The sequence below is a fragment of the Astatotilapia calliptera genome, chromosome 6 (assembly GCF_900246225.1).
Source record: "Astatotilapia calliptera chromosome 6, fAstCal1.2, whole genome shotgun sequence".
NCBI lineage: Eukaryota > Metazoa > Chordata > Actinopteri > Cichliformes > Cichlidae > Astatotilapia > Astatotilapia calliptera.
In genome coordinates, this window is record NC_039307.1 from 15,416,954 (window position 1) to 15,436,794 (window position 19,841).

Genomic DNA, 19,841 nt, shown 5'->3' on the forward strand with positions numbered 1-19,841 from the left:
CCATCATAAAACAGGTACACTGTCACCATAAAGGGATTAACATGGTCAGCAACAGTACTCAGGTAGGCTGAGTCCAAAATTGTGACAAAAAATATTCTCACACCATTCGACCACTAGCAAGCTGAACCACACTTTCATGCTGTCCATGCCGAATAACACTTGCGGACCAAGCAACATTTTTCCAATCATCTGTTGTCGAGTTGTAGCCTCAGTTTTTTGTTCTGAGCTGACAGGAATGATTTAGTTTCAAGGTTCAACTTGTTGGGTATTAAGAGATGCTCATGTCTTGTATGTAACAAGTGGTTATTTTGGTTACTTTTGCCTCCCCATAAGGTTCATAAGCGTTTTATCTAGAGAACTGGATACTTTCTCTTTTTTGGACACCATTCTCTGAAAATCCCAGAGGTGGTTATGTGGGAAAATCCCATTAGGTCAGCTGACCAATTCGTCTGGGACCAACAACCAGCAAGTTGTCTGAGTTGTTGTGATGTGATTGGTAGATCAGATATCTGTCAAACATCAGATATTTGTTTTGACATGTAGTTGCAAAGGTGTACCTAATGAAGCAATTGTATAAAAGGCATCTTGATTTTTGTGTATTAATTCAATTTTTTAGCTGGGTTACACAACTGTGAGCAATATTTCTCCTTTTTTTTTTTTTTTTTTTTGCTCTTAGCAAATTGGTAGGAAAAGTGAGCACAGAGTCAAAATTAAGATTGATGCGTAGAGATCCAAACTAAAATTTATACCACACAAGCTTTAAGTTCGTCCATAATGAAACCATATCAATGAAATCTCATTATCATGTACACTTTCTGGACATTGACGCAGCCTTTTAGGAGATACTACACGAAATTGTGCAAAACACCAAATATATATTTGTGATAATAAATCTTGCAACAGGCAGAATTTATTAGCACAAATGATGATAAATCTTTTGATAATAAATCTTTCATAAACCTCTTGAGTTTTTTTTTACTCGCACAGTAGGCTTTCATTCATTTACTCCTTCTGTTTTCTTTATTCAGCAAAACAAGAAATATAGAACACATGAATAGTGGTTTTGGTCTTTTTCTGCTGAATACAAGTTATGTATTGTTATTAAAGCTGGAAAACAGTATTTGCCACTGATGTGCAAAATCACTTATTTACCATCTCTGTGCCCGGTTAAGGTAAGTGACGAGTGGATGTCAGAAACTTGTCACTTTCCCATGATGATATAACAGCTTTAAATAACATGACTCATTACTTTACAGTGACACACAATGAAGTCCTTAACAGAGTGAAAGTGGCTCTTCACACCATAACAGCTTACAATAAAGCATTTCCCCTGGGGTTGGATGAACAGAATTAAACAGGGATAATGACCCCATGGGAAAAAATCTATATCAGAGATGAATGCAGCAAAATGAAGCTACAGAAGATTGCTGAAGCACATCAAAGAAAGTCAGACAATTCTCTGATTGTGGTGGCTTTTACTGCTTTATGAATAGGTCTTCATTTTGTCTCATTTTTGTCTGTTCTTTTTACTACTGACACACTCACACACACTCACACAGAGAAATACGACACTTCCTTTCCAGCCTCACTGTTGTTTAGATTTCAACACCACGCCTTTCACAGGGATACGGCTTCAGCCTTCCCGGTAATTCCACTTAAAAGTAATGATTAACTTCATATCTTCTGAAGTCTGAGGCGGCATATGCAGAATTTATTGACGAGCCAAAAGGACTGTGGGACCACAAGCTCTGAATAAGGGCTCAGGAGAAGCAGCAGTTCTCGAGAGGTCATTTTGGTGAACAACAAGACTTAACAGACATCTGGTTAATGAATCCGGCTTTAAGGTCAGCCTTCCATCCTGTCTGCAGGAAAACACCTAGTGTGCATTTACCGAGAGCTAATTAGGTTTGATGGTTCTCTATGTTACAGAGAAATGTGAAAGATTTGACAATGGGATTCACAGCATTGCACACGCTCTGGCTTCTGACTGCATTTGCTTTTACAACACAAGGTATGTGAAATTACTAAACTATACTAAATTACTATAAATTAGTATTTGCTGAGTAGAGTTTGAAATATCTGCGACAACTGTTTTGCAGCTTTGGATCATATTAACTTATCTGAACTATAAATTTAAATCTAAGTTAGTGTTAAAGGGTGAATATTCTAATAAAGATGTAATAATGGTGTGATGGCGTTACCTCCTCCAACTTTAAGACACAAAAAAACGAAACATGAAACATTTCTTTGTCTGTATCGTTATCTGCAGAGTTGGTGAAACTAAGAGTTAGTCCCAAGATTACCGCAGAGTGTGGCGAGCAAGTTTCCCTCAACTGCAACACATCCTCGGTTCATCATGGAATATCAATCAAACTTATGCAGTGGTTCAAAGAGGAAACACTTTTGTGTTCTGTGGACAGTAAAGGGATCACTACTGAACTCCACAGAGCATCTCTGAGTAACTTTACCTGTGAATATGAAGATGGACGGCTGTCGCTAATCTTCAAAAAGATGCTCCCTCCAGAGAGCGGAAAAAAATACACGTGTAAGCAACGCTCCAACAGAGGAGCACTCAATGAATCTACTAAAGTGGAGTTACAAGGTCAGAGTTCTTCAATTAAATTTTCCTATTAAAGCAAATTATAATATTGCAGAGTAATATGTTTAAACTTCTTAAACTTTTATTACAAAACACATTTTTACTTTGCTTTTGCATTGCAGTCTTCTTTTTTGCCTCTGCTTCCAAATTTACCAGAACACATATCAGACCAAATACAAAGAAAATGCATCTAAACACAAATGTTAATAATTAAGCAAATGTTAAGCAAATGTTTCCTTGTGATTCATCTGACAGCAAAAATTGGCGTAGGATTTTAATAGTTTCACGCGCTAAATGAGATTATTGAATGATGCGGTGTGCGTCGAGTGCATTTTAAAACTTTTCTCGTGGTTTTCCCTGCAGAGTGTGGTGGGATCGTGGAGGGTAAATTAACGACCACGGGACCTGTGTGCACCTTCAAGCAAGTCTACCCAGACGGAAATGTCCACTGGTTCCACGGCTCCCGCAACCTCTCAGATGGATCTCTGAAACAGTACACCGGAAAAAGTGTGGACGAACAAGGCTGGCTTACTATCCACAGTTACCTGGAGCGGAACAGTTCACACGGGCCTTACAACTGCTCCTTGAAGAGCACCGTGTCTGACAAATACATCGCAAGTATGTTGATACAGAATCCTAAACCCCAGAAGAGCACTAGTGGAACACACTCCAACGGCAACAAAGTTACAGCCCGGGAAAGTACCAGAACAATTTTTTGCCTTTTAATCTTACTTCCAGTTATATTTAAATAATGGAATTCCCACCACACGGAGTGTCACCAGACATAGGGAATGTGGGGAGGCATGAATCAATGATTAACACTGATTAGAAGCAACAAGGTACTGAGACTTATGGATTTTTTTGTCAAAACCAGGGCGTCGAGAATCAGATTAAGTGAGTCATCTTGCGTAATCCAAAGGCTTATCTTTCTTCCTTTGTGCTATTGGCTGACATGAACGAGAAAATTACACACCACAGTGAGGTGATAAGAAGACAGCCAGTAATCATAACAGTATAAAATGTGTTGTTGTTTGGCTTCAATAGAGGCTAGGAGAGAAATGCACAGTGGTTTCACGGATCTTTTTAAGAACACAAGGAGATGTTTAAATGGAAACACTCTCAGAGAAAATGCACTTTCTTATAATTGCTAAAGTGATTAAAAACTCTATACTGGTTCAGTTTAATCAGCAGCTATAAACCTTTCCATGGATGTTTTTTTCTCAAGCATGTCCAGCACTGTCATCTGTGTAAAAGTTCTCTATGAATGAAGACCATAAAAGGCTCTTTGTTAGATTTATTTCAGAAATACAGAACTGTCATGTAGCAAACCCCCTTTTCTTTCAGTCAAGCAATAAATCTGTCTAGAGTTTCTGGACAGATGCTGCCCTCTGGTGATATGTGCTGCTAACTAGAAGTAGCTGCTTTAGGAACCACTTGGGAGCAATAGGGCTGCTCGATTATGGCAAAAATGATAATCACGATTATTTTCACTGAAATTGAGATCACGATTATTTGACGATATTTATTTAACCCTTTAAGACCTACTATAGAACCAAGTCCACCAGAGGTTATATTATTTTTTTTTACATGCTGTAGTGCCATTTGTGGGAGCATTTCAAGTTGCTATACATCAATACAACTGTTATAGCCCATATTTTAATAATATGTATGCATTAAGTCCATAGTAATTACATAAATTGCAAAAAAGTGCAATAAACTACAAAAAAAATTGAAAATCGCTTTTGTTTTGTTTACATATATTTCTACTTGGAGAAATTTAAGAGGCTTATCCCTCAAAACTTTAAATACAATAAAGTTGCAAAAAATAGTTTACAACAACAGGAAATTTATTTTGAGTGTCTTCATAGTTTTATTTTGGAGATACAGCAATTTTTATATACTGCAGGAAAAACAAAAAACAATCCTATGATGCAAATTTGCAAAGAAAACAGCATGTGCATCATTTCACTGTGGGAAGTGTTACGAACAGCTGATAGGATCGGCAAAGCGTGTTTCTGGAATATTATGTTTTTGTTCCTGCAAGCGCTTTTTATGCAATTTTTGCAAAGCTATATGTGGAACGAAACCGTGACCGAGGACAAGCTGATGGCATCAGATGTAAGTACAACTCCTCCGGTTTCATATGCAAAACAAATTATTGCGCTAGCTTACACGGTTCAGGTTCTACGGGGATTTAAAAATAGTTACGCAAAACGGAGCGTGCTGCTCTGACCGGCTTTAAAGGGTTAACAATGACTTTAAAAAAATAATATAAAATAGTGTGCAACACCACTGAAGTTTTTTTTTTTTAAACTCTCTTTTCAACCAACGGCAGTCACTCTCCAAATAACTTCTGCTTAGCTTTCCGAGCTTCCCTCGGGTCCTCTTAATCAGCGGTCTCCAACCTTTTTTGCGCCACGGACCAGTTTATGCCCGACAATATTTTCACGGACCGGCCTTTAAGGTGTCGCGGATAAATTAGGGAGGGGCTAATAATCGGCTCAGTCATTTTTAATGATCGTTGAAAGCCCAGATCGTAATCGTGATTAAAATTCGATTAATTGAGCAGCCCTAGGGAGCAATATGTTTTCATTCAACGGGCTGATTTACCACACTTTGCACCAGCCTGGTAAACATAGGCAATTTAGTTCAGAATCATTAATTCCAGGTGAGAGCTGATTGATATAAAGTAAATCAAATATCAAAATAGTTACATCACAGGAAAGCACAGGAGAAAATGTTGTGGTAATTTCACTTGCTGTCAGACTTAAACAATGAAAATGGAAAAGAAAAAAAATACACAACAATTTTAAACAGAGCGATGAAAATATCTTTTGAAGTGTGTGTGAGGTCCGTCTCTGGAGCACTGCTTTATGTGTGTAGCTGTTCAGTCCCATGAAAATAAAACTCTCGGCCACAATGTAGACTGTAAAAGATGACCTCTTTGACCAGTTTCCTTCTGAAACACGTCATACTCCAGGACATATTTGAACTGTTAGTCAAGCAACAAGTAATAGCGTGCATGTTCAAAATACAGATTAAAGTTTCTCTTTTTTTCTTTTCATTAGCTAAAAAGTGATAATAGCCAGCTCGTTTGACTGGGGCTGTTCTTTAAGTAGCTTGTAACACACCACACATGAAAACCTGTTCATGCAATGCTCCTGGGTCTTTGACCCGGTGTTTTGAGTTTATTCTTTATTAAGTCTCCGTCTCTGGTGTTCTGCTACTTCCTGTTTTATATTGCCAGTCCCTCATCTTGTGTGCTTTGTGAAAACGTTTGCTTCCCATGTCTTGTTTTCCCTGATTTGGTTCACCTGTGTTCCTTAGTGTCTTCCTTTTTCCTAATTACCTCCTGTGTGTACTTAAGACCCCAGTTTCTTGTAGCACCTGTTGTGACCTCCCTCATGTTGTGTGCTCAGTGTGTTTCTTAGTTCCTTGTACTGTATGTATTTCTCGCTTCTGCCCCCATATTATTTGTCTCTTGTACTTTTTAGCAAGTTTACAGCAATGAAGCTGCCTTCTTTAGTTCATTTTCCCGAATTATGAGTCCTGCATCCGAGTCTGCAATCTTCCTGCCACACAACACTTTATGACAGGTCACCTTAGTTTCATAAAAATGCTTACAGTAAACTTGAGCAAGAATATTGCCTCAAGTCATTATTCATGCTCCTCATCTTTCAGTTTGCTTTTCAATCTCTGACTAGTGAGTCCTAAACGCCAGAGGACAAACCCCGCTCCAAGGCAAAAACTGAGCCTTTTAACGGCTCACTGCACCCTCTTCAGACAGAACATTTGAGAGGCTTTTCAAGTCAGAGTGACTCTCAGCTAATGCTCTCACTAAATCAGTGTCATGTAGCAGACTGGCTGAGATCTAGTGGGTAAACCAATCCAAGGTCACATATTTGAGAGCTGACAGATGCATCCAGTTACAGTACAAACCTGACACAGTATACACAGACAGATGCACAGCACACACATCTATACACATGCAATGTCCTGACCACAAATGGAAGCCTAACTAATGCCTGCCTAACACAAACCATCGTCTTGACAATAAAAATGTTTTTACAATAATGTGGTTTTAATGTCCATAACTGGGACTTACTTACTTTCCACCCCATAATTGGGGAGCTCTATAAACAAATGTATATTCCCGCAGTGTCACAGCACATCAGTCCTGATATGTTTTATGAAAATGTTTGTGTTGTTTTAATGTGTTTTGCACCGAAATTGATCTGTCACATATTTAACTTTGAAAAATAATGCTAATGATGCAAATTAAGTGTTCTTGCAGAGAACAAAGCAAATTACAGAAATGTCAGCAAAGTAATTCTCTTGCAGACTGAGTGATAATGAGCTAATTAAATTTGAAATTAACAGTTTAATTCTGAATCTTAATGTAATGCTCTTCTGTCGGATGTTATACATTTGAAGTTTAAATAAAGATTTTAATCAAGAAAAAGAATAATGCATGTCTTTACAAGCAGGAGAGCTCAGTAAAGGACTTCCACTGTAGTTTTATCAATAGGAAATGACCTTACTAAAAAAAATCTGCTTTCTCGTTTTCCTTTTTTTTCACAATACTTTAGATTTTCTGAAAATTTAGCTATATGCTATAAACCTCATTTAAGAAAGGTTATTCAACTTTGTAATTTGTGCTGTGTCACTGCTGGAGAACTAAACAACACCTTCTGCAGTGAAACAAATAAAGCAAACACAGTAGCTCTGAGAATAAAACGTTCAACTTTCATAGCAAAATTCAGCAAACACAGTAAAACCTTACTGTGTTTTCTGTGTTTATTTGTGTCTTGGTCTATGCATTGCATACATCCAACATATGCATTTTATATACACTCCATTAGTGCACTCACACACTTTCACTATGACACTCAATATACCGAGTTTCTGAAAATGCTAGAAATAAATCAAAGCAGACCAGCTCATTGGTGCAATCCAAAGAAACACGCTTCAAAGCAGTTACTTGGAAAAACCCTCCAAAATCCCACAACTTTGATCTTTGAGGGGGAAGCCCTCCTATAGTCAGACAGACAAAGACAGCTCTGTTGAGCCTTTAGCTTTTTGTAATGATGATTTCATGAGCTTCTTCGGCAGTAAAAAATATTACAGAGAATTGGAATATAGTATCACAGATGCATCTTCAGTTACATAAGGCTTACTGTCACAGTGTAGCTGGAGGATATATGGCCCATTGCTCCCTTTTTAACCTTAAGATGAATGTAACAAAAAGCTACTTGTTTTTACATAATAGCTCCACATTGAGCAGCAAAAATCTTGCTCAAACATGACAATTCAGGCGTAACTGGACTAAAAATGTCTACAAAAAAAAAAAAAAGAGAAAGGTGACTCTGGAAAATCTGGTACTTATTCATTGTATGTTCAGCCACTTGGGGACCTCACATGATCCACGGAGCACCACTCTTCTATTCTTCTCTCTTACAATCCTAATTCTATTCTATTTTATTACCTTGTGTCCGCTCTCTCTTGACGTTTGCACATTTTACGGTCTGTCCTTATGCTTTTTGCACCTTTTCACCCCCCCAAACACACACTCGCATGTTTCTGATCTGTGGTTTATTGGCACACACACTCATAGCGACACTCCTCTCCACCCAGACACTTGAGGCATAGCAGTCCCTCCAATCCTGAGGTTTTGACTTTCCAAAATTGAGTTCCTTTTGAAGATGCTACTTGCTAACGAGCAAGCAGATGGCCAAAATGTTTAAGTAAAAAAAAAACCTTACTTCAGTAAACTGCTGTCTTTATTTTACGTTATTCATCTCAAGGTTATTATGGATAAATAGAACTAAACTAAAAAAAAACTGTGTTCAAAAGGTTCAGTGTTTTGATTTTAATAACTGTACTGTGACTCCTACATCTGGCATATGCCCTAAATATAATAGCAGCACTACATTAACTGCATAAACTGCATTAAAACAAGCAAGCCCCTCTGGAAACTAACTGAAAGCAAACTCATTCAAAAAGAAGAAGAAGAAGAAGTTACAAATAGAGGCAGAAGAAGATGGATGGATCATTGCTTTTAATTGTGATATCCACTTTTAACCACAAGGTGGAGCAACTTACAAACAGATAGTCGCCCTCTGGACAAACAACGATCCTAAACTAATTTCACGGTTAAGGACTCAGACTGTCCAAGCTGTCTTGGTCCGCTTGCCATGTAAATGCAGACAAATATATTACTTCACAACAAACAGTTTTCTTCACTAAGAGTTTTGTGAATTTGGTCTCACATTAAACCACTAACAGTTTGCTGAACAATTTGAACACAAATATCAAATGCATTATTACATTTATTTTTTAATTTTAGCTGAGGCATACATATTTCTATCCTCTACCAAAATGTTTTTCTTGTTAGCAGGTTTACTGCCCAGTTATGCTAAATGTTTGTACTGCAGAAATCACTGGGTGCTCTTCATAAAATTTGAAGCATCTCGACCTAAATAAATGCCCTGAGATGACGTGTGTTGTTCTAAATTAAATTCAGCTGAACTGAATCTTTTGTTTTCTTTAAAGATTTCTTGTTACTCTTGCAAAAAAAAAAAAAAAAAAAAAAAAGAGTCATGTTGAACAGGATATTTCCATTACCCCAGAAAACCTTGTCCCTGTTTTTATTAGTGATCATGTTGTCTTGTTGCATCATTTCTCAATGTTGGAAGTTGGTTTCTCCTGTGAGCACCTCATCTGGGCAAAGTACACAGAGGGGGGTGTACTATGTATTCACTTGGATGCGTTAGTGAGTGTATACAGAGGTTTCAGGTTATGTTCCCATGGAAACAGAGAGGTGTCTTACAGTGTGCCTTGGCTTCGACGGTGTGTGTCTCTGTGTTTAAGTGTGTGTCTGACCAATTATCCCAGTAAGCGAGAGTAATCTTCTCTTGGGGAGGTTTACATTATCACCTTGACAGCCAGGTGGTCATTGGTCAAGCCGATTGCTACAGCTCTATACCATACACAAAATCAGAGGGAGGGGCAAGGGGGAAGATCGAATGAGACAAGATAAGAAGCGGACTGACCGACAAACACTGAAGCAAGATAGATGAGAGCGGGAGGGGGGATAGGCAGGGGAATGGAAAGGGGAGATAAAAGCCAGATTATGTCAACAAACTGCTGAGATTTATGCGAAGCACTGATAGCCTGTTACCTAACATTACGGTAAATGGGAGTTGGCTTTGGATTATTTGGCCAAAAAGCTAGTAGAAGGCTACAGAAACCCTGTGCTTTCATTTACATGACTGCCCAAGACATTTAAAAAACAAAAAAACAAAAAAAAACCAAACAAGTTTGACATATTTTATAAATCTATAAAAGATAACATCAATATCAGCTCACAACCCCAGTCTCTGAATGTCTCTGATGAGATCAGAATAACAACATATTCATCTGAAAGCAGCATATGTTTAAAGATATAATTGTAAGTGTATTTTTATATTTATAGTGAAATTAATACTATTTTTATAGCACCAATTCACAACAACAGTCACATCAAAATGCTCTATATTGGAAGGTAAAAACCCTAAAATAATACAGAGAAACCCCCAACAATCAGAAGACCCCCTATGGACAAGCAGTTGGCAGCAATGGGAAGGGAAAAAAGAAGAAGGAATCTCAGGCAGAACTGGGCTCAGGTCAACCATTGCAACTGGGTGAAAGGAAAGAAGAGATAAACAGAGAGAGACGGCACAAAACTAACTATAGGTGAGAGCGATGAAGATCACTTACTGATAATGGGTAAATACAGTATTGGTGTATAAATGCACAGAGAGTGAAAAGTCTAATATTAAAAGTAGAGAGTATTTGTTGCTCAAATCCAGACTGGGAGCTGGTTCCATATAAGACGGACATGAAAGCTGAAGGCTCTGACTTCCATTCTGCTTTTGATAACTGGAGGAACCACAAATAGGCCTGATGTCCAAGAGCAAAGTTCTGTGTTAGGATGGGAGATCTGAAGATATGATGGGGCTTGATTATTCAAGCTTTTGTATGTGAGGAGAAGGATTTGAAATGCCGCAGTTATTACTCTTGCTGCAGAGTTCTGAATAAACTCAAAGTTTTTCAGAGAGATTCAAGAACAACCTGATAATGATGAATTGCAATAGATGTAATAAATGTATGAAATCACTTTTGAGTGTCACTCTCATACAGGATGTTTATAATTTAAAGGGCATATTCTGATCAAAATGGCTCCACGATTCATCTCAGTGTTATTTTAATTTAATTTTAATTTTATTTATATATCAACAAATCACGACAGTTGCCTCAAGGCACTTTTAATTGTAAGGCAAAGGCCCTACAATACTCCAAAGAAAACAGAGACCCCCTGGGGTACATAGCCAATTAATAGAGACAGGTTGATCATTTTTAAGACTGATATAATTAATTAATGCTAGACTTCTTTGAGCAGTCTTGTAGGAAATTTTAAAAATCCCCTTAAGTTAACATTTAAGGAATGCCTGACTCAACATTTTTATCAGTGCTTTCAGAAAGACATCTGCTGTGTTTAATCCATTATTGTAAATTTAAATGTTATGATCAGACAAAAGAGGGTTTTCAGGAAATACTATTAAATGTTCTGTTTCACCCAGGATATGAGTCGGCATTATGGCATCTGTGAAGAGATCTCAAAACTGGATTATAGATGGCATACAGTTGGTGTCGTAAGCCACCGCCTCTGTTCAAAGATGGTCATTCACAGTGCTCTTGGGGACACTCCCATAGGGCTTAAAACCTGGGACTCTCTACCAGTTGCTCTTAGAACTGAAGAAGCTTCTCGGATGAGAGGTGAAACATCTTCTAGAAACCTAAAGAAGTCCAGAAGCTTTTCTTTCCAAGCTCCTTAAACTACGATGACCTGGATGACTGAGAACCTTCAGAGACATCTCAGTAAATTAATTTGTTGATCAATTATTAATTCATGTACTAACAGGGACTTAGAAGAGGGAGACCTAATGTTTAATAATCTGCATTTCACATGGCACTCCATGACTAACTTTTGTATATGAAGAAGATCTTGAAGGACAAGAACAAAAACGAGCCCCCAATTCGAGGTCATGAGAAAATCATTTGAAACCTTCACTGTTTCTGTACTATGATGCACTCTAAACCTTGATTGAAGCTAAATAAACCCCTCTTTTGCAAATGATCAGTGAACTGTTTGACAGCTACTCATATATTAGTAAAAGTATCACCGTAAAAGCTTGTTCTTCACATTACACCAGAGAGCCATAATATCTTTGTTTCTCAGTGAGCTAATGTTAGTGTTTTGTTCTTTTCCCAGTAACTACACATAAATCACAACAACACAGATCCGCTCAAAGGGAAATAAACATGGAAATAGCTGTAGTGTAGAAAATTTTAGTCTGAAAACAGATTCAATGGGCACTAATGGTTACGATTAAACTAATATCAGCTTTTGAGGCAATTCCCTAACAATATCAGCTGTTGTAGGCAGATTATTATTAACTGTAATATATACAAAGCTAATCTAATGTAGAACTAGAATGAAAATATAAAGCTGCAAATTAAAATAATAACTGTCATTTCTATCCTCTCATTAAGCAGCTGTAAACCTGCCCAATCGAAGGTTAGCTAGCATGCGTAGGTGCGATGTTTGATTTGGCAGCATGCTGTGGCTGGATTAATGTTTACTGAACAAATCATATCTTTCAGTGTTCTAGTACATAACACGTCTCTCTGTGTTTTGACTTTAATCTGACTTTTTTTTTTTAGTTTGTTTGGTCAGAACAAATAGAAGTACTAATGCAGCGTGTAAAGCAGAGCCAGTAGGAGAAGTTAACTTACAGGCAAAGCAAGACAACTGGAGATTGATGCTACTTTGAAAAATTAAATTATGTCACTCAGCATTAATTAAAACCTCATCATCTTATTAAGGTGTAGGTGAATGAAAGTGAGCTGCATTTGTTGCTTTAGTAATGAGTACATTTCGCTCTGAAATTATGGGCAGAAAGAAAACATACCAAGCTGCATAGAATGGAAATCCTGTGTACACAAGTATTACCTGAGTAAATACACTTAGCCCTTTCCCGTTACTACAAGTGAGAGCACAATTTTACAACTCAACTCATCAAAACTGCAATTTTAGGTCATGGCTACTCATGAAGCAGTGGTGGGTCAAACACTAAAAGGGTGTACTATCTGTAAGTTTCCCAGGTGACAGCACAGGAGGTGTAATTGAACACTTCATCTCTCTGCTGCACCATGGTTATTGCATGACATATCAGATACATGACTCAGCTATCTCTGTTGTTGCCATCGCTGACTGATTTTGAACACAGTTGTGTTATTCTTCTCGGCTTTTTCAAAGAAGTTGGTAGAGGGCAGGCTTGTCCATTTTAACCATTCACTGTGTATACAGACTCCTGGCACACTTTCTACAACAACTGTTGCTTCAGTAAGACCAATGCATGAATAACTCAGTGGTAAAGCTGAGCTGTGCCTCAGCTCCTTTCACCTCCAGCGTGGAGTGTATTGAACTGTTAAGGTAACATGGGAAAATTAGAAGAGTTGAAAGGTATGGAAAAACATCAATATATGCTCTCAAGCTATGTGCCAGAGCTGTCTCCCCAGGTATTCACAACAGAGACGGAGCAGCAACAAAAAGACTGGATGAATGAAGACAGAAGCTATTCATCTGAAGAGACCCTGCCTGTGGAAAGCCTCTAACAATCAGAATGTCCAGTCTTCTGAGACCCATAATAAGACTCCAAATATTACAGCAATTCCTGAGCTGTAGAATACATGTCACTGTTCCAGTCTTAATTTAATGTGTAGTGACTAAAAGCATATGGACTGTGAGAATTCCTTTTTTTAACAGAATAAGCCTAAAAGTAAAGGAAGTCAGCATCAGCACCCCCCAAATCAACATCATGTTTGAAGCCCGTTCCTGTTTCTAACGATCAAAAACCGCATATGACCTGTGTCAGGGAGTTTTTATTGTTTTATTTGCTAATGCTTCAAAAGTTATGTTATACATATTTCACCAGACAGTTTTCTGTTAAAACAGGAAGCTGACCCTGTGACACTGACAAGAGACCAGCACAGAAATACATATCCGCAGAAGTTGACTTGCATTATATTATTCTTAGAAATTGACCTGCAACACACATACTCTGTGACACACACACACACACACACACACACACACACAGCTTGCATGCAGACAGACATCAGGACCTGCGTGACAGGAAATGTGATTATATTTGCATATTGACGATGTAACCTATAAAAATAAACGAATACTTCAGTTCGGTGTGATTTGCTCTGAGCTTTTCACCCGTGCAGCACGTTAACCTACACAAGTGTCTCATTGTTGTTTATTCACCTGACTGTTTGTTAACTGTAAATCTCTGACAACCTGTAAATCACATGATGACCTACAGTTCATATGTGAAAGTGCAGGTTCATGCTAATGTTCTTTCCAGCAAGATGTATGGAAAATGCATTGAAAAAAAATAACAAGTGAGCCATGACTCCACAAATACATGTGCATGTGTTTTTCAATATTTATTTAAAACAGCCTTTTTTTTTTGTTCCTCAAAGGAACACTCAAACACGCTTGTGCATTCATGCAGTTCACGGACAGCAACCAGTCATGTTTGCTTAGGTGTGTGTGCTAAAGGTAGAATTTCATTTGACTGCATGCACTTTGGGGATACTACGCACCACTGTAACCCTCACCTGTTAGACATATACAAGTACTGTGCAATACAGTACCATCTTGAGCCACCCCTCATTTCTGTGAATTTTGCTTCCTTAAGTGCTATTAAGTAACGGTTCTTCACACTTTGCGTCTTTTAGTGGTTTTTCCCTCCTTTTCCATCCAGTCCTTCTACCTGATCATTTTCAGATGAATGGGCTTCTTTTTGTTGTTTTTTGAAATATACAGTTAATTGAACGATTAGAGAAATAAAGCCTATATTTAAAAAATAAATTCCTCTTTCTTGCATATATTATTAACAAATGTTCAGCATTTTTTTTGTTATATAGTTGGCAGAGACAGACTTAAATTAAGCTGCTTTTAGTTGCACATGGATCACTAAAGCTTCAAGTAGCCTACTTGTTGCATAAACTCTGAGAGATATGGGTAACCCTCCCTTGCCTTGCCTGAATGGGCTATTGATTAACATATGTCGAAAGCTATCTTTGTGTGTTCTCTCGGCTCAGCCGCAACAATAAAACCCCTGCGAGGTGAAGCAAATAACATTTATCATCTTGGCACAAAATAATGTATTGTTGGGAAACCATGGTTTTGGCATTCGTGCAGATGTTACTTTAACACATACCACCCACCTAAACATTACTGCTGATCAACCACACTCATCAAAAGGTAAGAACTTTAAAGAACCATATTCCATTACCTCCCCAAATATCTCCTTTTTCTTTTTATCCCTGGTAATTTGCAGTTATTGTCATTGTCCTACTTCAATCTGCAAATTTGACACTCCACCATCCATTCTCTTCATAATCAGAAGGGCATTGCACAAGAGACAATACTGGTGGCTGATTGAAGGTTCAGTGTGTTCACAGAATAAAACCCAGATGGTCAGGTTATATTCCACTGCATCAATTTTCTTCCATCTGCCATCCTCATTTATTTGAGTAATCGCTAAAACCCAGGTATGCCTGCCTATATGGCAGTAATTGTAACAAGGGGCTTCAATTCTCATTTGTCATTTGGTCTGAGTGCTTTAAACTTTTGCTTTCCATGATCAGATTGTATCATCAATCAGATTAGATCGATCTTTTGACAAAAGGAATGGTATGGTGAAAAACAATAAATTGAGAAAGGAACTTTATCTTAAAGTACATAGCAGGCTGAGGTGACTGCTGTTGTGATTTAGCACTAATAAACCTGTAGGCAGGTTACTCTTGAAAGGGGGTCACAGTCCTAAGATGACAGAGCCAATTTAAAGGGTCTTCTAAAAAGATGGTGTTTGTCACAGCAGATAATTGTTTTGTTTTTTTAACAAAGATACTGTGATAGAACTATTTTCACTTACCATATGATGATAGATGACTCATACTGGGTCTGGAAATTGAGATGGGAAAGTACTTATTTAAAAGTCGCATGTAGGCACTGTTACTTTGTGCTGTGCAGCTTCGTACTTTTTCATTTCATCTCTACAAATTAAATGAGACAAAAATTAAATACTCTACAAAGTTGATTTTGTGCAGTTATTTTCAAGCTATTAACATATGTATTGGTAATGATTTTTATTTTAGCCTTGTGGAACAGAATTTGCATTAATATGTGACTAAACGGGAATAAAGTCTATATTGACACTGCTTTAGCAGGAGAGAATGTGGGGGAGGGAATCTATAAAGTCTTTTAGGATTAGCAAACAGTCCGATTTCATTAATATATCCTGTTTATGGATAAATATTTGCAATGGCCCATGTTCACAGGTGCACACATACAGACACAGGCACACACACCATCGTGTTTTCATCTCTTTGTGGGGACATCTAACTGACATAATGTGTTCCCTAGATGCTTATCCTAACCCTAACCATCAAAAATTAATGCCTAATCCTAACCCTTAGCCTAAACCTAACCATAACCTAATTGTAACGCTGACATTAAACCCACACTTTGAGTCTCAAAAATGCCTTCAAATTCATGGGTACAGGGATTTTGTCCCTAAAAGGCCCATTGGTCCCCACAAGCATAGTAAACAAAGAGAAGTCCCCACAAAGATATACAAACATGGTAAACATCCACACGCACAAGCAGACACACACACAGAATGCAAATGAACACTCATACCCAGGTCTGTTAATGGATCAGAAGTATTTATTTGTGCCCATGTTTCATGTGTCAAAATTTAACCAATTGGGTAACCTCGCGCTGCATCATCCGGCCAGTGAAGCCTTCAGAAATGAGTGGGTGTGACACAAAATATGTCCACCAAATACTGTTTTTCAATACAAGTCTTCTCATGTAACTAAATAGGTCATTGAGCAGAGTGATGCATTGGGATCACAGTCACATCATGTGATAGTTCATTAGTCACAGCTTCAACCCCCAGACACATGCAGCGTCTCTCTGCCCAAAATGTATTCAGTTAGTTTACACCAAAACAAAGTTTACATACAGTATTTATCTGTTTTTTTTTTCTGGTGAATATTGCACTATTGATGAGAACTGCAGTGTGAAAATACCACCTGCATTGCATTAACATGTAAAGTGAGGGCTAAAAAGGGATCTTAAATGAAGTTATTGATTTGGTCGCTGGTCAGATTTTATTATCATTATGATAGAAATCGATAGAAGCAGGAAGGAGACTTACATGACCCAGATGTCCAAAACAGAGATGTTTACTGAAGCTCAATATTAAAAGAGAATGCTGATGTACCAACACTGCACTGAGCAGCATTTAACATCCCAGTTTTAACTTTATAACATCTAACAGGTCAAAATGAACAAACATGGCTATTCGGCATCTTTATGACGTTCTTTGTGGCAGATAATCAATTGTTACTTACTCCTGTGTGAGGCTTTTATGATGCACGACACTTTTAAAGGGTGTTTTAAGCAGCTTAAAAACCCAACAAAAACAAAAACTCAACACTCAGGAAAACTGACATAATGATATCATGTCACTAAGACACAGATTAGGTTAGATTAGACTGGAATACTTGGTGCAAAGAATTAGCACTTAACAAATCAGTAATGCAAAATTTCTAGCAGTCCTATATATGCATGACAGAGTAAAAAACACTCTCAGTGTCAGTGTAACCTTTCTGAACAACAGAAATACAAACTTAGCCACACAGATTAGCCTGAAGAGTTCTTACGAGACAACTGTATTTTATTCTAACCTCAATGAGGATTGAGCAACAAGTCCTACTTCACACCTGTAGGTCATCATTTCAAACTAGAATTAGTCCTGACCAGAGATTTTCCTACTCATTAATTTAAATTATTACTAAAGGTTTACTATTTGGGGTTAATTATTTAAATGTTTAAAATGTTTTTGTCCTATATCTAAGAAAGAATATTATCTACACTATATTATGGGAACACTGAAATGTATTACTAAGTATTGCATAGGCTACCATAACAACATCAGCAAAAGTGTTAATGCTTCAACAAACCAAAATCCAACCCTCTCACTGTTTTTTTTTTTCACTCAACCCAAGTCACTAAAGGTTTTTCTGTCTTGCTTTTTTTCTCCTGTTTTGACATTTGATATTTATGCATGATTGATGTTAAAGGGCATCCAGACTGTTCGTGAGAGAGCTTCTGTCTATGTTTGACCTTGTTTATTTAGTTCATCCATTTACCTCACTTTGACCCCAGTTTCCTTTAAACAACACATTAAATGTTATCTCGAAAACATTTCTTTCTACTGATTATAACTGCAATAAAATGATACTGATTTACTATGCAGATGCATACAAACGCAATCAAGTCTACTGCCTTTTAATGATTTCATAATTTTAGTGACATTCAAATGAGTTAACATGTGGTCTGATGCATCACAAGATGTGCATCACAGGAAAATGTAAGAAAAATTGCGACAGACTGTTGATTTTTATGACCCTTATATACACAGTCTAATGTCAAACTGATTTTAATGACAAGCAGCTTGCAGTACATTATAACGCACTCAAGAAAAACATTGTCATTTATATTTGTAAAATAATACTGAAATGAAAACCTGTAACGTAGAAAAGTGCAGCATAATGTTTGCAGTATTAAACAGTGATATCAAAAAACAGCACTACATGCAACATGATTCAAAATGACCCACATAAACAAGAGAAGATTGCACAGATTCTTAGTTGCCCAGTAATGATTTTGCTTCCCTGCCAGAACTAAAGAGACTGCCAAACCTTTGTTTTTACACTCAGCTCTGTTTGTATGCTCATACTGGCATGAGCATCACGCAAGATAACCTAAGGCTATGATGGAGACAAGTCAGTCACGCTTAGCTGAAGTCATGGAAACAGACATTTGGATTCACTTTGACACCCTCACCTCACTAACTTCGAGAATCTATAAACTGGCAGGACAGCATCTGACTTTCGGCTTTATTCTATTACTCTAATTAAAATGATCTATTTTAACTTAAGTGCTCTGTTTTTTGCATTGCGTTCTCAAACCATACAAATGTAATACCATTTTGCCAGATGCCACCTGTGTCTCCCTGCTGCACAAAAGGTATCCTTGGGCACTGATGTCTTGACTCAATATTGGCTTCCAGAAGGCATAAGTGGTTGGTTTGTTTCGACGCTGTAGTTCTCTCCTTTTGTGACCTGTATCCATTGCTTTTTATTCATTTTTTTCATTTTCATCTGCTTTTTATTTCCTGTTTCACTTGCTCCTTTTGCGAAGCTCCTTCATTTTCCCATTAGAAGTGGGACATGCTAGTACAGAGTTTCCATGGCGACTAAGAACTGTGTCAGCCTATGGAAAATAATAGAGACTCGGGGACAGACAGAGTGAGGGAGGTGAAAGAGTGTAAAAAGAAAAATAAAGCTTAAATATGCAGAACGATTCCTTCTACATGCTTCATTAATGTATAAACATGACTCCAATAAACATAAGCCCATTGATACAACTCATTACTTTGAAGACACATTAAGGAGATTGTTTATTTATAAATTTAGTACATCTAACAAAAAAATTTCTTAGTTTGTGGTCTTTACTATAGAAAACCGGTGAAGGATTTCTGTGGATGCCAGGGTTTATAGACAGTGTTTATAATTATAATAGAACTGTGTTATTAAATTGCTTTCTCTTTGAGCCATGACACAAATGTGGATAGGTGCACACACCTAGGAATTACCTTGAATTTATGGTATTGCTGTTATTTTAATGACACACAGCACTGAAGCTTTTTTTAAAAATAAACATTGATTTTAATAAAGTATAAAATTGTGACCTCGTTCTACATGATCAACCATTAATTGTGCCAGTTTACAATAGACATGTGCGGATTATATTTGTCAGTTTATCTGTGCTTCTTGTGTGAAATCAGCAGAATCCATCTTATTGGAGAATATGTGATATATTTGGTAATATGAGACATTAGTATAGAAATGTGCTCTTGCTGTGTTCCATATCTGAGTAAATGTCTTTTCCCCCCTATAGGCATGTTTGCATCTCTCATAATGTTTCTCCTGCAAGCTGCTTAAAGTTACATGGGGTTTTTTTCTGGAGTATGAATAATTTCAGCAG

General features: G+C 37.4%; 1 protein-coding gene across 2 annotated transcripts; it reads left to right on the plus strand.

The window, feature by feature from the left end:
• Window positions 1–1,512: 1,512 nt before the first annotated feature.
• On the plus strand, window positions 1,513–4,073 carry LOC113024001 (uncharacterized). Of its 2 annotated transcripts, XM_026170547.1 has the most exons (4): window positions 1,513–1,844; window positions 1,930–2,011; window positions 2,270–2,602; window positions 2,963–4,073. In XM_026170547.1, exons 2-4 carry the CDS (start codon window positions 1,951–1,953, stop codon window positions 3,349–3,351), a joined length of 783 nt encoding a protein of 260 aa, XP_026026332.1. In that variant the 5' UTR covers window positions 1,513–1,844; window positions 1,930–1,950; the 3' UTR covers window positions 3,352–4,073. The 2 variants fall into 2 exon arrangements, with proteins under 2 accessions (XP_026026332.1, XP_026026330.1); XM_026170545.1 differs by lacking the exon at window positions 1,513–1,844 and having other exon boundaries at window positions 1,855–2,011.
• Window positions 4,074–19,841: the final 15,768 nt, after the last annotated feature.

Excerpts from the sequence above, each read along its gene's own strand:
- LOC113024001 (XM_026170545.1), top strand. The coding sequence starts at position 1,921 with ATGTTACAGAGAAATGTGAAAGATTTGACAATGGGATTCACAGCATTG. Across the intron at positions 2,012-2,269 it reads ATTTGCTTTTACAACACAAG|AGTTGGTGAAACTAAGAGTT; the intron begins GTATGTGAAATT and ends CGTTATCTGCAG. Across the intron at positions 2,603-2,962 it reads TACTAAAGTGGAGTTACAAG|AGTGTGGTGGGATCGTGGAG; the intron begins GTCAGAGTTCTT and ends TTTTCCCTGCAG.